A 17426-nucleotide genomic window follows, 5' to 3' on the forward strand; every position below is an offset into this window, starting at 1 on the left:
AGGAAGGAGCTAGTCCTAGAAGTAGTACTACCCAGCACCAGGACCACAGGCAGCAGACACAGACCATAACTGAACTTTGGGAACCACTTTACTTTGCAGTGCCAGAGCACTGGCACTGGTACCCAGAGGCTGTGGGCTCTCCCTCAGAGATCTCCAAAAGCCACCTGGACAAGGCCCTGGCCCCTGCTATGGGTAGCCCTGCAGGAGCAGGGGTTGGAGCAGATGGACCCACACCCACCTTCCTGCTTCAGCCATTTTAGGATTTTGTGATATTCAAGAAACTTTATTCTTTGGAAAGATTGTAGGGATTTGTGGAGGGGGAAAAAAGAAACAAAACCAAAAACAGATCCCATTGCAATAGAAAAAGTCAGAATTAACATATGAAGGGCAAAAACACTGAAAACAGTATCTACTGTTTAAGTCTATTCTCATGAAACAGTGCTGAGATCAAACGGGAAAACAGAAATTCAACTGGCTGTACTTTTATTCTTTCCCAGTTTTCACAGCTTCATACAAATGACAGATCTGTCAGTAAATATTTCCCTACAAATTATTTCCTCCAGCTTATTCTTTTGTTCCACGGAACAAAAACAACAACAAACCCCACACAAACCAAAGTGCAGTCTCAAAAAAAAAACAACACACCTTGAAGTGAATAAAATTGATGAATGGGAGTAACTTTTCATCACAGCTTTTTTCCACCCCAAAAATGCATCTTAGTGTCTTTACATGGAGGAAGGGCTCCAGTTTGACTGTGTAATTTTGTTTTCAAAACAGGAAAAAAAACAAGTTGCATGTTTAACAGTAAACAGTTCCATTCACAAAAATCAAATGTAATTTTTTAAAAAAAATCAAATATATGAATTGAATAGCAAAACATACTTTTAAGCTATAATGACTATGAACTGAATGGTTAAAAAATGGAAGGAAAATGGTTTCCTCCTCAGCCACAGAAGACCCATTCAGCATCCTAAACGGTACAAAAAGGAAATACAGAACTTCCTGTAAAGCTCATTTACTATTACACATAGATTAACAAATATATGCAGTTTTTCCACAGAATCACAGAATTGCTGATGCTGGAAAGGATCTTTGCAGGACATCCGACCCAACACTCTGCCACCTAGAGGACTACCTAGACCAGGACACTACGACCATCTCCACATGGCTTCTGAGGATGTCCAAGGACAGAGACTCTTACCACCTTTCTGGGCAACCTCTGTGTCAGCGCTGCTGGTGATATTTTACCTAACATAGCCATGAATAACATTAGCCTTATTAGCATCAGCAAAGCTTTGGAAAGCCACAATGTTCTAAAGCACCCCACTTGAAAATTGATTTTAATTGAACCACTTATCCATTTAAAAGCTTTGAAAGTGAAGAAGAATAACTCTGAAAATTCCACATCAAAAAGCAGCAATACTGTTGACAAGGGGATATCATAAATTGAAAACTGTTGGAATAAACTAAGAAGAAAGCCGATAAAAATCATTGCATTGTCAAGAACCATTTTTTCAGTAAAGGTATTCAAAGGTCTTAAAGAAGTGATAAGGAGTTCTTATTTCTGATACAAAAACCTCTGATAAAAAAGAACTAGCTGTGCAAGAGCTAAATATACAGGATTACACCCTAAATTATGCAAGTATAAAACTGAAAATAAATTTAAATTGAAATGGAAATCAAGTCACCAAACAAGAAACCCATTCACAGTATATTTATTTTTTCATTTATAATTTAAGAACAAAACAAAACTTATTTTCATGAATTAGAACAGTTGTTAGCATGAACTTCACAGCAAGAAGCTTTAGCATCAGATTTTTACCTTGTCTTCTATTTATTTTTTTTAAAGTATAGTTTTGGTCTACATTGTTTTCTGAGCATTTTGACTTGACAGTCAACATAGTCTTTCTCCTGAATGTGACTCTTGCTAGCCAGCATTAATATACAGCTTTGTTCAACCAACCACCAGTTCCACATGTATTCAAAGTCTCTTTTCAGCACAACATATTTGATGGTATTTTTAAAATTGCATAAGGCTTTGCTCAAAAGTAAATGGAACCAAACTGAAAATTTACAAAATTTAAAACTTTATTTAAAAATGTATTGTGCTTGAATTATCAAAACCAGATTTATCAAAACCATTTCATCATTAAAGAACTCCAGCCAATTAGCAAAGCATTTCTAATGACCAGGCTCTAAGTAGTGTTCAGGCATGCTCAAGTACAGAATGTCTCTTTTGGAAGCCCGCCAAGCATTTATGTAGATGAGGTATCTCATTGCTAGTGGGATTCCACTAGTAATTGAGTGCCTAGTTTTGTTCTTCTCATTTTCTCCCCTCTGGGTTTGGGCTTTGTTTGTATCTAATGCACTCAGTTAGTGTACTCTGTTATTTCAGATTCTCTTTACAGATCTAATTTTATCACCTTCAAGTTGAATTAAGAGTTATTAAGCCCAACCTTTTGCCACCTGTTTTTTAATTGGAAGCTCTCTACTTTTTCAACTTCCAGTTCCTAAACTTCACAAAGTATAGAATTTATAGTTCTCTACTCCTGCAAATAAGAATAAGAACAAAAATAAGGCAATGTGTTTTCTGTGCAATGAAAACTGAAAACGTTTACATAAAGGTCAAGATTATCTTCATTGTGAAGTCTACAGATACAGCACCACGATTCCATTCTAAGTCTGGCTTCCCTTTTGATTATACATTCATTTGGAAAACATCACTCTCACCAAAAGGTAAGGCTCACGTATGTACAGTATTTAAAATTTTAACAGATTACAGCAAGTCTACACATAACACTGACTGCTATGATTCCAAATATAATTATTAAGAGGTTTATTTTTAAAAAGGTCTAAATGAATAAACCAACACTTAATAACAAAATTGTTATTCACTGTGCAGAGATCTATTTTCATGTAAAAGAAAAAGAATCATAACCTAGAACTACTTATCAGAGAAAATGAGAATAACAGATTTCTTTTAAGGCAGAAATTAAATTACACACCGAGTTAAAAGCCACCTTAAAATTAACTATAACTAACTCATTCAGCTTTTAAAATTTTGCATTAATAACTATTAACTACTGTGCTGGCTAGATCTCCGCTGATGTTCCAAGAAGCCCAACTGGAGATATGGTTATCTTTGGAGACAAAAAACTATGCCAGAGTAAAGTCAACCTACTCGCTATTTTTTCCATTATTAAACAAAATATCTAGATTTATGTTAGTAAGTTATAGAAACTTTTTAGAAAGGAGAAGTATGAAACATTGGCAATGACAAAAGAGATTTTAAAAAGCTATCATTGAAAAAGTTAGAATACATAGAGGAATTTAAATGTTTAAAAACGGATTCACATATGTCCATCCAGTTGAAGATTAGTGTATTAAAAAATGTTAAGAAAATACTTTGTGTTTCAGTTCAGCTGCACTTGATTCAAGTACAGCTTGGAGATTGGCTGATATAAATTAAACATGGTCACTGGCTCAGCAGCCAGAAGTACAGAAAAATGTACATGTTCACAGGATAAATAGAAGTCTCTTCCTTTGAAAAAAAAAAAAAAGCTATCTCACTCCAATACGGGAGGTCATCCACTCCAAGCCTTGGCATAACCTGAAAGATAAAAGAGTATACTATATTGGTACTAGTTTCATTCCAACATCTTAAAAGCATTGTTAAAATAACTACTAAAAATAAATACATCAGCTCAAATTGGGAAATACGAACAGTGGAGATTAAACTAAGTCTGCCTAGGCTTTAACGATAAAAAGTTGGTCAAGCATGCTATTTTATTGAAGCTTGGCACTGTTTCAATTCTTTTCTTCTACAGCTAAAACATGCTACTCTAACTTACTTACTTAGAAATATGGAACCATATAATGAGAAACTACCTAACTGAACACTCTGGACTTTTCAGACTAGGAGTAAAAGACAAAAGGTAGGTTACCCAGACTGAACCGGTACAAGAAAAGGCAGTGTATCAAGAATTCCACAGTCCCATTACAAAACTATAATGATGTTTTTATTGAACATCAGGATTGCATGGGATCTAACCTGCCTCCTCACTCAATTTGTATCTCTAGATGCATCCCTAGATTAGATCTCTCCTAGATTCCGAGGAGGATTCAAGTCAGTGAACTAACTCTGGGGATTTTTTTTAATGAGTTGGTATCATTTCTGTCACAGTCCTAGAAATCCTAATTATTCATTTTGATTTATTTTTTTTTTTAATAACATAGAAGTGTGGATGACCAACGTTTCTCAACTGATGCTCAAGAATTTCCCTCTTCTCTTAAAGAGCAGCTTGTTCAAAGGTCTAACTTTGTACATTAAGTTCTCAAAACTGCCCTTGACAAAACTGGTAGGAAGAAAGCAGAGTTAACTCTCAGAATGAAACAATACAATCCAAAGATTAAATTAAGAAAAGTCAATTCATACTAGCCCATTCCACCCTAAATAAATGAAAGCTGCCAATCACTTTACAAGACAGCTCCATGACATTAGAAAATACTTCATTCTAGAAGTGAGAAAGATCTTCCCACTCCTCAATACTCAGTTGCACTCACTATTTGTGATGCCACAAGACCACACTTTTTTAAAGATTGTACAATGCAGCTGAAAAAACTCAAGTACTAAACATTAGAAAACTTTAAAAAAAAATCAAGATGAAAAATCAGTGATCCCATTTACCACATATTACTGTACTTAAATAGTAAAAATTTACCCTTCTCCTGTCAAAGCACAACAAGACTGAATGTGCCATGGGTGATCCTTTATGGAGCTAAGGGTGAGGTATGTAGATATCTCAGCAGCTGTCATGCAACCCTTCATGTCCTGCTTGTTTGCAAAGATGAGAACTGCAGCCTTCCTTAGATCCTAAAAGTAATTCAGAATATACACAATTGTTATTGTAACATACTAACAAGCTATTGTGTTAACTGAATTTCTCAGAAGAACTGCATTCAAGCTACAATTACATAGAAACATGTTGTTATAACAGTCTTACTGCATTAGAAATCAATTACATTACTGAAGAAAACCATTTATTTTGAAGTGTTCTCCAGCACAGGGGATCAAATTATAATGTGTTATACTACTGTCCTTTTGGTTTTGTCCATATATCTTTCCACCTTTTTAGGTAAAATATTTGTTCCTTTTACCAGATCCAAACTACATTAATCAACTTTGAAGTAAAAACTCATTCACTTGAAAGACTGAAAATCTCTCAGAGAAATTAACTCCATAGCTACCTTGCACTGTACTAAATCCTTTTTCTGAAAAAAGGATATTTAAGATTTAAAACAACTCTAATTCAGCTTTATTTCTTTGCCTAATCCGATGTATTCCTAAACAGAGTCCCCAAAATAACATAAAGCTACAAATAAAATAATTCAGAAGGAAACTGAAATTAATGTTCCCATAGTACTGTATATGTTCCTTAATTTTAAGGAATAGAATTATTACAACAACTAAGAGAAATGAAATTGCATATATATTTTTAAAAAATTTTCACTATTTACTACTTTTTTAGTTAAGAACAATAATAGCCAGTGACATTAATATGAAGTAACTAAAAATCAAGTTACAAGTTCAAGATTCGCAAAGTAAAGAGTGATTTGATTGTAATCACTTTTTGCTTGATTATAATCACATTACAATTACACTAGAAGAATGCTTTACAATAGTTTCCCTATTGATGTTTAATGTACAGTTTTAAACCATGGCCGACACAGATGCACATTAAAGCTCAATTTCTTTTGTCAGTTTAATTTTTGTTAATATAGGAGGCATGTGGTGTTATTTGACTGTTCATTGCGAAGGAAAACAATTATCCCAATCCCTAGCATACCTCATGAGCCAGCATTCTATAAAGTTCTTCTTTTGTAATAGAAAGTCGCTCTCTGTCAATGCTGTCAACAACAAGAATGATGAACTACGGAAAAAAACAATAGTATAATATATAAGTACAAAGTATATGTTACAGAAATCATGTTTTCAAGAGACCATTACCATAGGTCTTTCTATATGATATAGAAATAGACTTTCAGAGCATGTTAGAAAATAGAACAAGAGGTTTACTGTTACAGTCTTTCATTAGAGCCCTAGGAACCGTACACAAAGACTGCTTGTACATTTCAGAACTGCCATTAAGATCTACTTCTGTGTACTACAGTTAAATCTGGTTGAATTTTCAACCCCCACACCATAAGCAAAATAGTGGAGTAGGTACCAAAAGCTGATCATGGATCCTACAGATCATGGATCACACTTACAATCTGGATGACAAACTTGCTACACGTTTATCAATGAAAACAGCTATTCCTGCCCACTACTATTGGCATGCTCAGAAAAAAAAAAAACAAAAAACTGAAATTAAAATTATTTTGAAAGAAGCACTTTTGGCAATTCACCATTACCTAACTCACAAGGCTTAAAAAGTTATTTCACAATTGTACAGCAGACCACAGAAAGCTATGTACCTGTGGGGCTTTGCATTGTTTTATTACACAACATCTTAACCTGTAAGCTGGCTTCTCACAACTTTGCATCCTTGTACCTAGGCACTTGGAGACAGCTACGGCAGTGATTTTACCCTTACTGCTCTTGCCAGGCATTCTCATGGCAAGGCATTTGTGAATCCTGAAACACTGCTACATCTGATACATCAGATTTCCCATGAGAAGCAGTTGTCACTAGTGTGAAAATTACTCTTTAATCTCACTTCTTCTGTACCTTCTAGTTCACAGCCTTATAACAGAGGAAAAAAAGATAATGTGACAGTTAGTAATGCTCACTTAATAACTTGTATGCATTATGCAATAGCATCCATGTACAATTCATCAGTGTTCAACACTTGCCCTACCCAGAGTGCGCACCAAGCAGTGCGAACAGCATCACGGTTTGGAAAAACTAGTAGGGAGATCAAGAACAAGGGGTCTGATTAAAATTATAGAGCTTCTCTAAACAAAAAATTAAGATGGAACACATGGTGCACTGGAGAGGAAACCGAGGAGATGACAAACGTGGCAGTCTCAATCACTCCTCCGCCCAGTTCTTCCACTGAGAATACTTTTCCAATCTCTTTTACTGTCTTTTTTTTCTTTTAAAGAAGAATAACTTAACCATGAGAGCTCCCTTTCACTGTCTCTCATCCCAAATCCTGTACCTGTAAGCTTGTCAACATCTGTGTAAAAAATATGATCTTACTCTTAAAAACAGATACTTTTCACTTATCACTGTCTTATAAAATTAAGAAGCTCATTGCTCATTGAAATGACCACAAAATAGAAAAAATGAAGTCAGCTTAAAGCTGCTCTAACTTTGAGTTGTCTAGCAGATGAGAAACAGTAAAGGAATTATTCGTAACATGGATGCTAGGATTAGCATACCAAACAGACCCTTTTCTTTTCCAGCTGTTTCCAGCAGACAAAGCTTCTAAGTGGAGTTCTTTCCAAATGCTAGAAAGCATTGGATTTCACATACTTGGATAATCTCATAGTATTCTGTCTGCTATCTCCAAAAGGATCAAAAAAAGAACTAAGACATTCATACCAAATCCCCAAACCAAACAATATTCAATGAACAAACATCAATGATTTCTTGTACCAGATATTGCTGGCAGAATTTTCTTCACCTCATGTGTTTTATGTGTATGCATACTTTACCAGATTAAACTAAAAGCAAGTTTAAAATACTAAAGCTGAAGACTGGAATATTATCACCAGGCTTTCAGTAGATAAAAAGTTTCTGAACACCCAAAGAGGGTCATAAGGCAAAACAAAACAAAAAAAACCCAAACTTTTGACATTTTCAGAAGGATGGAATGTTTATACAATTAATAATATCTATTCTACTTAGAAAGTAGAGACATCTCTAGTTTTAGTGGAAATTAGGTCTAGAGTCCTTTACATCAATGTATACATCTCAAAGTGAGACAACAGAGATTTGAAGTACACATTGCATTCATAACATTTTGGCAGTTTTTAAGTCCTACTGCAACCTTTCAAACTATGGTGCATTACCAATACCTCACGACTTCTACACAGCTAGGATTTCCTTTCTTTTGAATAAAAGCCACAAGCTGATGAACTTTAAAAATACTGCTACCTAGATAGAGCTTTCTTCGTTGTCCTTAATTATCATTACGTCAGAAGTATTTCAGACTGGATGTACAAACTTAGGCTAACTACTGCAAATCCTCATTGAATTTGTAAAGCACATAGCAGAATTCACTTTATAATCCACTTGAAAAGAACACTGAAGACCTCAATTTAATTTCTAATTTTCTTTTAATGTCATTATATTGCCTAGAAAAATAGTCTAACTTCACATTTTATATCAAAGATCAAACATTACTTTAAAGTAGATACTCAAAATATTACCAGGAAACTGGCTTCATTTCAGAGACACATTACTGTTTTGGGATTTTTCTTTCTTCGAAAGATAAAAACAACACAGCTACAAATTTAATAAAAACTACTAGTATTCCTTGCAGAAAAAAACAGTTTTAAACAAATGTATTGAATTTGCATATTTCAAAGAAGCTTCTCATACCTCTGTGTTTGAATAATAGGTATTCCATGATGACCGTAGCGATTCTTGTCCTCCGATATCCCACATTAAGAAATGGGTGTTTTTCACCACTATTTCTTCTACATTGCTTCCTATGGTTGGAGAAGTATGAACCACTTCATTCATTAAGCTAAAGGAAAAAAAATACCACATCATAAAGACCAATCAATAAAATTCACAAGACTTGCCAGAGCTCAGTAACAATGAATTTGTTGCAGAAATTATTTCTAGATTCAAGATAAAAGTTAAGAGACTAGGCATTTTTCAAGTTATACATTCATATTCTTAAGGTAATGAAGAAAAAACGATTACTTTAATGTGAATTTAGTTTAGTAACTATGATTAACAAAGTTCTTGTATCACACTATAGAATCCAGCAATGACAAGTAAGCATGTTAAAAGGCTTTCAACAAATGCAGATAGCACTTGCAGTTTAATAGTGCTCTCTTATTAAAAGACACTACTGGATTCAAAAGGAGAAAAAGGTTGTGATTCTGAAGATCACAAATAAAAAGAACATTCAATTGTGCAAAAAAAAAAATTAATCAGAGCACTCAACTTCACAAGTTGACCTCAGAACAAATCAGACCAGGATCCCCTGCTTTTTTAGCTGAAAATTTCTCAGTTCTACCTTAAAGCTTTGCCAAAGTGCTTAGGAAGTGTTTCTTTTCATTTTTCAAAGGTATCTTTTGCTGTCTTTGTATCTAAACAGATGGATAGCCAATTCATTATGCACTCTCCCTTCTCCACAACCACAACAGTAACTAGGTTCCTGCCAGTATTCTTGGATTTATCATAGATATTCCTGCAGCGCTGGCAAGATTTGGGAGTGATACAACACAGTGCAATGATGCTATTGAAAAAGATTACAGTAGGACCCAAGCGAGATGAAATACTATTCTTAGGAAGTCTTCCATCGCAAGTCTCAGACACTGCAATCAGGAAACATTTGGAAACATTTATGGATTATGCGGAGTGGCTGGAATTCTCATTAATTTAAAAATCACCTTCTCTGCATTTCTTTGTCACGGGGTTTTTTCAATTCTTAGTAATAAAGATAGGCTTTGACAGCACGGGAATTTGCAGGTTGTTATATGCTAGTATATACAATTTTGTTAATCAATTTACAATTCAGTTTTAAAACATGGCAGTTCCTTCACTTCGCATGTCAATGCTAAATCTAGGCACGTTTAGAACAACTAATACCATTCATGTACAAACTGTGATTTAGGACAGCCCTACGGATTCTGCTAGGTTGCAAAATGGAATTTTCAATGATTAAATTAGTGACAAATACTAAAACGTAAGCAAAATAACAAATTAGAATCAGAGAATCATTAATGTTGGAAAAGACCGCTATGATCATCCAGTCCAACCATTCACTAACCACCAATATTGCCCACAGATAGTTTGTATACTTACAACTGGTAAAGAATGGTCGTCTTTCCAGCATTATCAAGCCCCACTATGATTACTTTATGCTCTGCGTATGTGGAAAGAAAGACAAGTATGAACCAGTGGAAATAATCATTCTGGTTAATCACTTTTTCTTAGTTGAGAACGCAACAGCACGTTTGTCCGAGTTCAATAGTCAACACAGAATAGTGTCAGCCTCCAGGAAATTAAAAAAAAAAAAATAATCAACAGAACTACCTTCTTGAGAGCACAGCTTAAGGACAAATCAGCATTGGAAGCCTTCATACAAGGATGCTTACTAATATTTTTAAATGAAGTAACCATACATCTGATTTTAGAAAGATAAGAAGAAAAAATTCACCTCAAAGGATCATCATATTAATACTTATAATACAACACAGTCAAATCAGCTTAAGTTACTGAGAATTTTCAGAGCTAGTTTTCCAGAGCATGGATAAGTCTGCTGTTCCTCAACCACACATAGCAAATTCAAGTTCTGCTGAAAACATAGTTTGAGCTGCAAGGCTTACAGTAGCCATTAAGGAACTGCCACCATTTGCAAGGTAAAAGGAGGAAGCTGTATTTTCAATACATTGCAATTTCCAACGCTCCAATTCTGAACTGAAAAGTTCTGCTTACATAATAGCAGATGTCCCCAGTGCTGCAGTGTTATTCTTCCAGGCACAGGGAAAACAAAGAAAGAACTCCAGAACGTATCTGTTTCTTTGTACTTATTCCTTTTTAGAATTTCAAGTGCAACAGGACAGCCAATTAAGATGTGGGGTTTTTTTGATACGTATCTGAAGTTAGAAGATCCTGACCTGCTTGCTGATGAAAAAGCAAAGCACTTGAGAAAAGAGAGAATTTACAAATAGATATCAGAAGCAAAACTCATGAAAAAGTTTGTGAACAGTCTTCAGTCCTTTTTTGTCTTTTTCTATGAGATATACTCCAGCAAGAATTACCTATTTCCCAGTATTAATTTCCCTTCTGCTGCATCCTGCCAACATATCCTAAGGAAATAACTTTTCCTGGCCTCAAGTCCAGTAATTCTTTTGTCCACCTAAGTGGAGACACCACTAATTAACTGTCTTCCTCAACATAAATAATATGAAACCCTCTCTGCTTTCAAACCTAATAAATCGTACCACATAATTAGACTGCCTTCTTTTTCAAATTCAGTTACGTTTAAAGGGCTTTCAAAATTTAGCAGAGAAGTATGCTTCTGTTGTTTCCAAAATAATCATGTTTTCAACTGTAGTCTGGAAGACTATAGATTCTACTTCTGCAATACTCTGCATTATTTTCAAGGAGGAAAAAGAAAACAATTCCAGTTCGGCATTACGTCTGCTTTTTCCAACTTTCACAATGGAATGCAGAGCCTTGCTTAGGAAAGAACACGAGAAGCACAGTATCACACTACTTAAAGTAAGGAAAAAAAAAAAGTATTTTTCACCATTCAAATGACAGTTTTTTGAAAGCCACTGATAGGTAAATGGTTCAACACTAATGGAGGGGATGATGACAACAGGCAGAGCGTACCTGTGCCACCCTGCAGTCAAAAAGTATTTTGTTCAGTAACTGAATACACACAAAGGAGTCACAAATGGGTCTCTCTGTTCCACATTTACAGACTAACCCAAGTTTTTCCCTTAACACTGGCTGATACTCAAACTCAGGGCTGTATTCATAATATCTTCCCAGTCCAGTATGGTCTTGGCAATGGGAGAATAAAATCCACAAGACAGTTACCAAAGCAGATTCTTTATAAATCAGGTAAAAAAACATAATAGGAATGAGCAGAAAAAGAAAGCAAACACATGAGAAGAGACATTACTCTATTACTGCTTAAAAGAATCTAAAGAATTCTGTTATATCAACCTTCCCTGGGTGGTTGTTTCAAAAAAACAAAATGTACATAGTATTGTTAAAAAAAAAATCTGCTGTGCATCTAATTTATTGTAACAACGTAACAGTGAAGTTGGGATGATCCTGCAGATAAGAAAAAAAGGACATATGTTCTTCAAAATATTACTGTTAAATACTCCTAAATATACTCCTAAACATTCCACTGTAAAAGGGCTTCATCAAGGGACCCAAATCTGAAGATTCAGTTATCACAGTTTTGGATCTTTTTAACTTGGAAAAAAAAAGAAACAAAAAAACCACAAAAAAAAACAATTTCTTTAACGATGGGCAAGAATCTTTTCTTCCAATATATCTGAAAGAAGAAATCATTAACGGAAAGAATGCTGATAGCTATCAACTGGATGTGTTGTTTTTGTTTCACAGCCTGATAAGGGAGACAACTGTGGAGGCTTCAAAGCTGAAGACAGAAGGTAGACAGAAGTTTGCTAAAGAGAAGGCAGAAGGAACAGAATTGTACTAAAGTTCAAAGACTTCTCAATACAAGAGAGATTTTTCCACACTAAGTAAAAGCTGCCTTCTATTTAACACATCTGCAAATAGAACTCATATTTTAAAGTCTGGAAATATGAGTGAAGAAAAACTGTGGATGACCTTCAACAGTCACTGGAATCAAAATCCATTTGGTTTTTCAGATAATGGCCTCTGCTAACCCAACTGTAGAGTCTGGAGACTGGCAGCAAGCCTAAATGAAGTAACCTGTGGAGTTACAGAAGTTCAACCACATAGATTTTGAGCCTACCATTATTTTTCTTATGGCATTTTTTTCTTATTTAACAACCGTAGCATTTATTCAAAGCAATCTCTGAACAGCTATCATTCAAAACAATTAAAATACAGATTTGCGAACTTCTTAAAGAGCTGCATCAATCACACATCCACACAAAAGTATTGGAAAAGGAGTTGCCCTTATCAGGGCTGCTGATGTTCACTTCTGTTTTTTCTTTATAATTTTACTAAGAGTTATGCAGATAGCATTGGCAGAATAAGTCAAACAAGCTTTACCCAGACACATCTAAATGCAGGAATACATTAGTTGTTTCACCACTTATTCATACTACTACATGTTGCTTAGCAGACTGTCTTATCTGAGTACTGAATCATTGCTTACGAATGTAACTTCTGAATTTTTAAAACATAGTTTTAAAATTAATTTTAGAATAAAGAGAAGTTCAACCTGAACTTACAATAATATTTATAACCAGACTCGAAATGGTTGTAGGGGACAATGCTTGAACCTTTTCTCGGGCAACGATTTTTGTCAACTTCAAAAATAATCAGGAAGCCACCATGAAGCCACCTCGAACAAAGAGATCTGGAACAACTATTTTTAAACTAATTGTTTCACTTATAAGCAAAACATGTACATACCAGTTTGCATCATTTAATTGCAACTTGATTAAGAGCCATGATGTACTGAAAAGGCATGAAGACCAGAAAACAAGATTAAGTAAGGCCTTGGAACAGTTTTGACCTCTACTACCATCAAGTGAAAAATTAAAAAAATAAAAATAAAAAGGGATAGCCGCTGTTTAAAGGCTACTGTCAAACCCAAACTGGAAACAAATACTTTTAAACATATTAGCTCAATTAAACAGATATTCGCTTAGATATCATACAAAGAGCAGATAGTCAGCCGTCCTCCTCTCTTTCATAGTCATTGACTCACAGATCAGCACAGGCATCACCCAGATTTCACGAACTTCTCTGTGCTGCAGCTTTCCCCACATACCAGTTTTGGATAGTAGATGGTGCACTGGAATGGGAATCAAAGAACGTTCTAACCTAAACCTAAAGCTTCCCACCCCTGGCTATTGCCACATAGCCTAGTTTTAACTATTATTTATTCCTTCATGACCCAGTACAAGTTTGCCAGACAGAACCAGGATTAAAATAGGCTGAGCCACATGGTACCATTTCTCCTGTACAGTGCACTAGAACTCAATAGCAGGCTCAATTTCCCAGGAGAAACACACAAATGCTATCCAAACCTTAGCAATAGAACAGTTAAATACAAAATGTGCCCTTGGAAGACATCAGCTGAAGAGATTAGTTAACTGAGGTTATCATTGGATGCCTTTACGAATATGTTAGATTCATTCACAGAATCATAGAATTGCTCAGGTTGGAAAAGACCTTAAAAGATCAAGTCCAACTGCAACCTAACCATACCACCCTAGGTCTAACAACCCAAATTCTCTCCACTTTGCCTCCAGTTCCTTATCCTTACCATCAGAAAGGATGGCAAGAGAATCAGATTGCAAGATATGTATAAATTAATATAGTAACATTCCATGCTTTATTAGGATGTAAGGTGTCTTTTTTTTTTCCTACATAGGAATAATTCTAAACAAACTGTTTTCTGTACATCACACATGTACTTCAACTGTGCTGAACCCCAAGGCACAGAAACACATAGAGCTTATGTCAATATGTTAGTATCATAAGATAAAAAACTTCTGAGAAAGTGACTTACATATATTCTTCACATAAATTATCAGCGTTAATTCACCAGTTGGTATTTCTTTATTGCATTTAGCTGCCCAGACATTATTGATCAAACACCTTTTATATTCGGCATTTTCAGCACAGCTGCTATACTCTTATGTAAAGCAAAACCGCAGTGCATAATTAGAACTGGAGTGAAATGCCCATAGCTGCCTGTACATATCTTCTAGCACTTAGGCGTGCCTCCTCCACCATCCTCTACCTGAAGGAAGCCAGATGACACCTGCTATATCTTTGCTTTGTTAAATCTTTGCTTAGTTTACATGTGCATTTTGCCTGTATCAGGTGCTTCAGTCTATCAGCACAACCCATGCTAGCCTTGACAAACTGATCCGTGATGTGCTCCACACGCACTAGGGTCTATTTGTAACTTTGGAATAGTCCCTCTGATTTGCTAATGTAATTATTTTGACAATGCTCAGTAGGCAGTTTCATGGGTCAGCTTATGAATGCTCTGATCTGATACGTAACTAGTAGAGCAACCAAAACCAATTCAATAATTACTATCTTTCTTATTATCATCATCATTATTATGGAGAAAATAACTGTTTAACTACTTAGAAATCCTACATGATGGATCAAAAATTTACGGTCAAAGAGTTTTCTAGGATAAAATTTCGACTTTGGCCACAAAAAGAAACTCTTTACTCTGTTTGCTGCAGTAAGACTGAGGATGGAGAGAACAACAAAACAAGATGAAAACCCACTCCATAAGCCTCTCACTGGGAAAAAAGCCAAAAGGTAAATGGTTCATGGTACTGCCTCACCTATTGTAACCATCATATTAACGGTTAAAATATTTTAATGCATTAAGAATAGCTTTCCTTTCAGGAATTAATACACAAAGACTTTTCCCACCCCACTAATGAAACGGAATCAATGCAATCCAGCATCACCACATACTAACAAAGAAAGAAACCAAAACAATGCGGCCACAACTTTTACTCCCTTCCTGAGGATAAATATTGCCATCACAGGGGATCATACAGACCAACACTAAAAGCCACTGAGTTATCGTCTAATCAGTTCTCTACACATCCTGGTGGAGTCCTTGAGGGAAAGGAGAAGCAAATCAGAGTATTTAATTAAAAAACAAACAAACAGGGCAGTATTTAAGTTTTCTATGGAGATGTGGTGGTGGTGGGGGGGGAACCTTGAATTTTTTCAAATGGGTTATTCAGTTCAGAAAAAAAAAATCTTCAAATAAAGGTAAAACAGTCATTTAGAAAACTATATTTGAAGTCTTCAGGATTGACATTAAGGAATGGGGTAGATAAACAGTTTGGATCCTCTTCCTGCTCCCATGCTGTGAGAATACAGTTCGGCAGATGGATGTTAATAAGCCCACACACTGAGACTGCGCTCAGCTATCTGCAGAATCAGAACAGAATGCTTTCACTCATGGTGACAAGACTATTAAAGGGATACCAGGTGAACCTGCCTCCCATAACTTGCGAAACTGTTTTGGCAAAAGAGCGTGACATGGAAAACACCACCAACAAAAATGCTGTAATCTTGAAGTAAGAATGTAATAAATTTAAAATGGGAATAGAACACGTATTTTGAAACCTGATAGCAGAGCAATAACATCATCATTTTGGCTGCTCCAAACTCAGGGCCTCAAGGAAAAACAATACAGATGACAAATTGATTAGGTACTTTATTCTCTAACCAAATATGACTAGGTAAGCAAAATGCTTGAAAACAAACACGTGAACAGATACCAAAGCATATTTTATTTTGATGATATCTGAGCTGAAGGTGGTGGCAGTTCCAAGTTTGCTGAATCTCAAAGCTGAGCACAGAGCACAAGGCATTTGAGTACGTTAGGGAGAAAGCTGTCCCGACGCTCTTTCCATTCTTGGCTCGAGAAGTGATTTTCTTGGGTCACTGAACGCATTTAACTAGCGGCTTTTGCCAAAACACAAACGGAACTTTACCTCAAAGGACCCAAGACAAGTTTTTTTTTTTTTTTTTGCCTTGATACTAGAGAGAAAAACGCCGTGATTTCGGCAGCAGACGCAGTTTAAAAACGGAACGAAGGTCCGCAGAAAACCAGCGCGGCCCCGATCGCCCACCAAAGCCGCGGCGGCTATGCCGGTTAGAGCAGACACCGAGAGGCAGCGGCTCGCCCCGCCGCGCGGCTGGGGGCACCCTGCAGGCCCCGCTGTCCTCCGGCGCTGTCTGCCGGCAACAAAGTGCTGCGAGCAGCCCAGGGGGAAAGGGAGAGAGAGGGACTAACCAAGAAACAAAGCGGCTCGGACGGCGAGGCACCGCACAGCCAGCGCCCAAGGCGCTGCATAGGGCGAAGCGCGAGTTCTGCCCGGACGCGTCCCCAGGGAAACCCGCCAGAGGAAGAGGAGGTGGAGACTGCCCCCGCCCGCAGCCCCTCATCCCCTCAGGGCTCCGCGCCCGCGCTCAGCCCCGCCGCGCCGCCCGCAGCCAGCCCGGCCCCGCGCCCACCTTGGTTCCCAAAGAGACTCCACAGCTTGGCGAAGATCAGGCCCATGCCTGGCCCAGGCTCACCTCGGGGCACTGGGAGCCCGGCGAGGCGGCGACAACAGCACCGGCACTAGCGGCTATGAGCAGACGCGACCCCAGGCCGGCAGGCGGGCGGTTGAAGGGGAGGGCATGAGCGGAGCCCCGCCCCTGCCCGGGGGCCGCCCCAGCTCCCGCGCGGCTGCCGCCCTGCGTCACTCCGTGCGTCATGGCGTACGCCCCCGCAGGTGGTGGCCGTGCGGTGAGGCCAAGCTGGGCCGCGGTGGAGCGTTCCGTAGGACGGGTTCTCGGCCCCGAGGTGCGTGGGCCACGCTCGCTCCTCTCTGCGGTCGGGGACCCTGATGTTTGTAAAGCTTTTCTTTCCTATGGAATAAAGCACTGAAAAATAGCGGCGCTGTCGGCAGCGTTGTGTCAGATGAGTTTACCCGCCAGCGCTACACGTCGGGCCGGTGCCCGCAGCGCCGCCCTCCCCGGTGCCCGGGGCGGGAGGGTCACCGCCTCTGGTTGC

The 17426-nt window shown here is 37.4% G+C and overlaps 1 protein-coding gene across 1 annotated transcript; it reads right to left on the minus strand.

Moving 5' to 3' along the window:
- Positions 1700–17372, minus strand: ARL5B (ADP ribosylation factor like GTPase 5B). The gene is made up of 6 exons (XM_021388989.1): positions 16883–17372; positions 9992–10052; positions 8552–8699; positions 5847–5930; positions 4722–4873; positions 1700–3610 (listed from the first exon to the last, which is right to left on the minus strand). Exons 1-6 carry the CDS (start codon positions 16926–16928, stop codon positions 3562–3564), a joined length of 540 nt encoding a protein of 179 aa, XP_021244664.1. The 5' UTR covers positions 16929–17372; the 3' UTR covers positions 1700–3561.

The sequence above is a fragment of the Numida meleagris genome, chromosome 2, assembly GCF_002078875.1.
Source record: "Numida meleagris isolate 19003 breed g44 Domestic line chromosome 2, NumMel1.0, whole genome shotgun sequence".
In the NCBI taxonomy this organism is placed as follows: domain Eukaryota; kingdom Metazoa; phylum Chordata; class Aves; order Galliformes; family Numididae; genus Numida; species Numida meleagris.

Bases quoted from the DNA above. Each gene is read 5' to 3' on its own strand.
- ARL5B (XM_021388989.1), bottom strand. From the start codon at position 16,928: ATGGGCCTGATCTTCGCCAAGCTGTGGAGTCTCTTTGGGAACCAAG. The intron at 10,053-16,882 runs GTGGGCGCGGGG...CCACATACGCAG, and splicing joins GAGTCTCTTTGGGAACCAAG to AGCATAAAGTAATCATAGTG. The intron at 5,931-8,551 runs GTATGAGAAGCT...TTTTTTCCGTAG, and splicing joins CCTATTATTCAAACACAGAG to TTCATCATTCTTGTTGTTGA.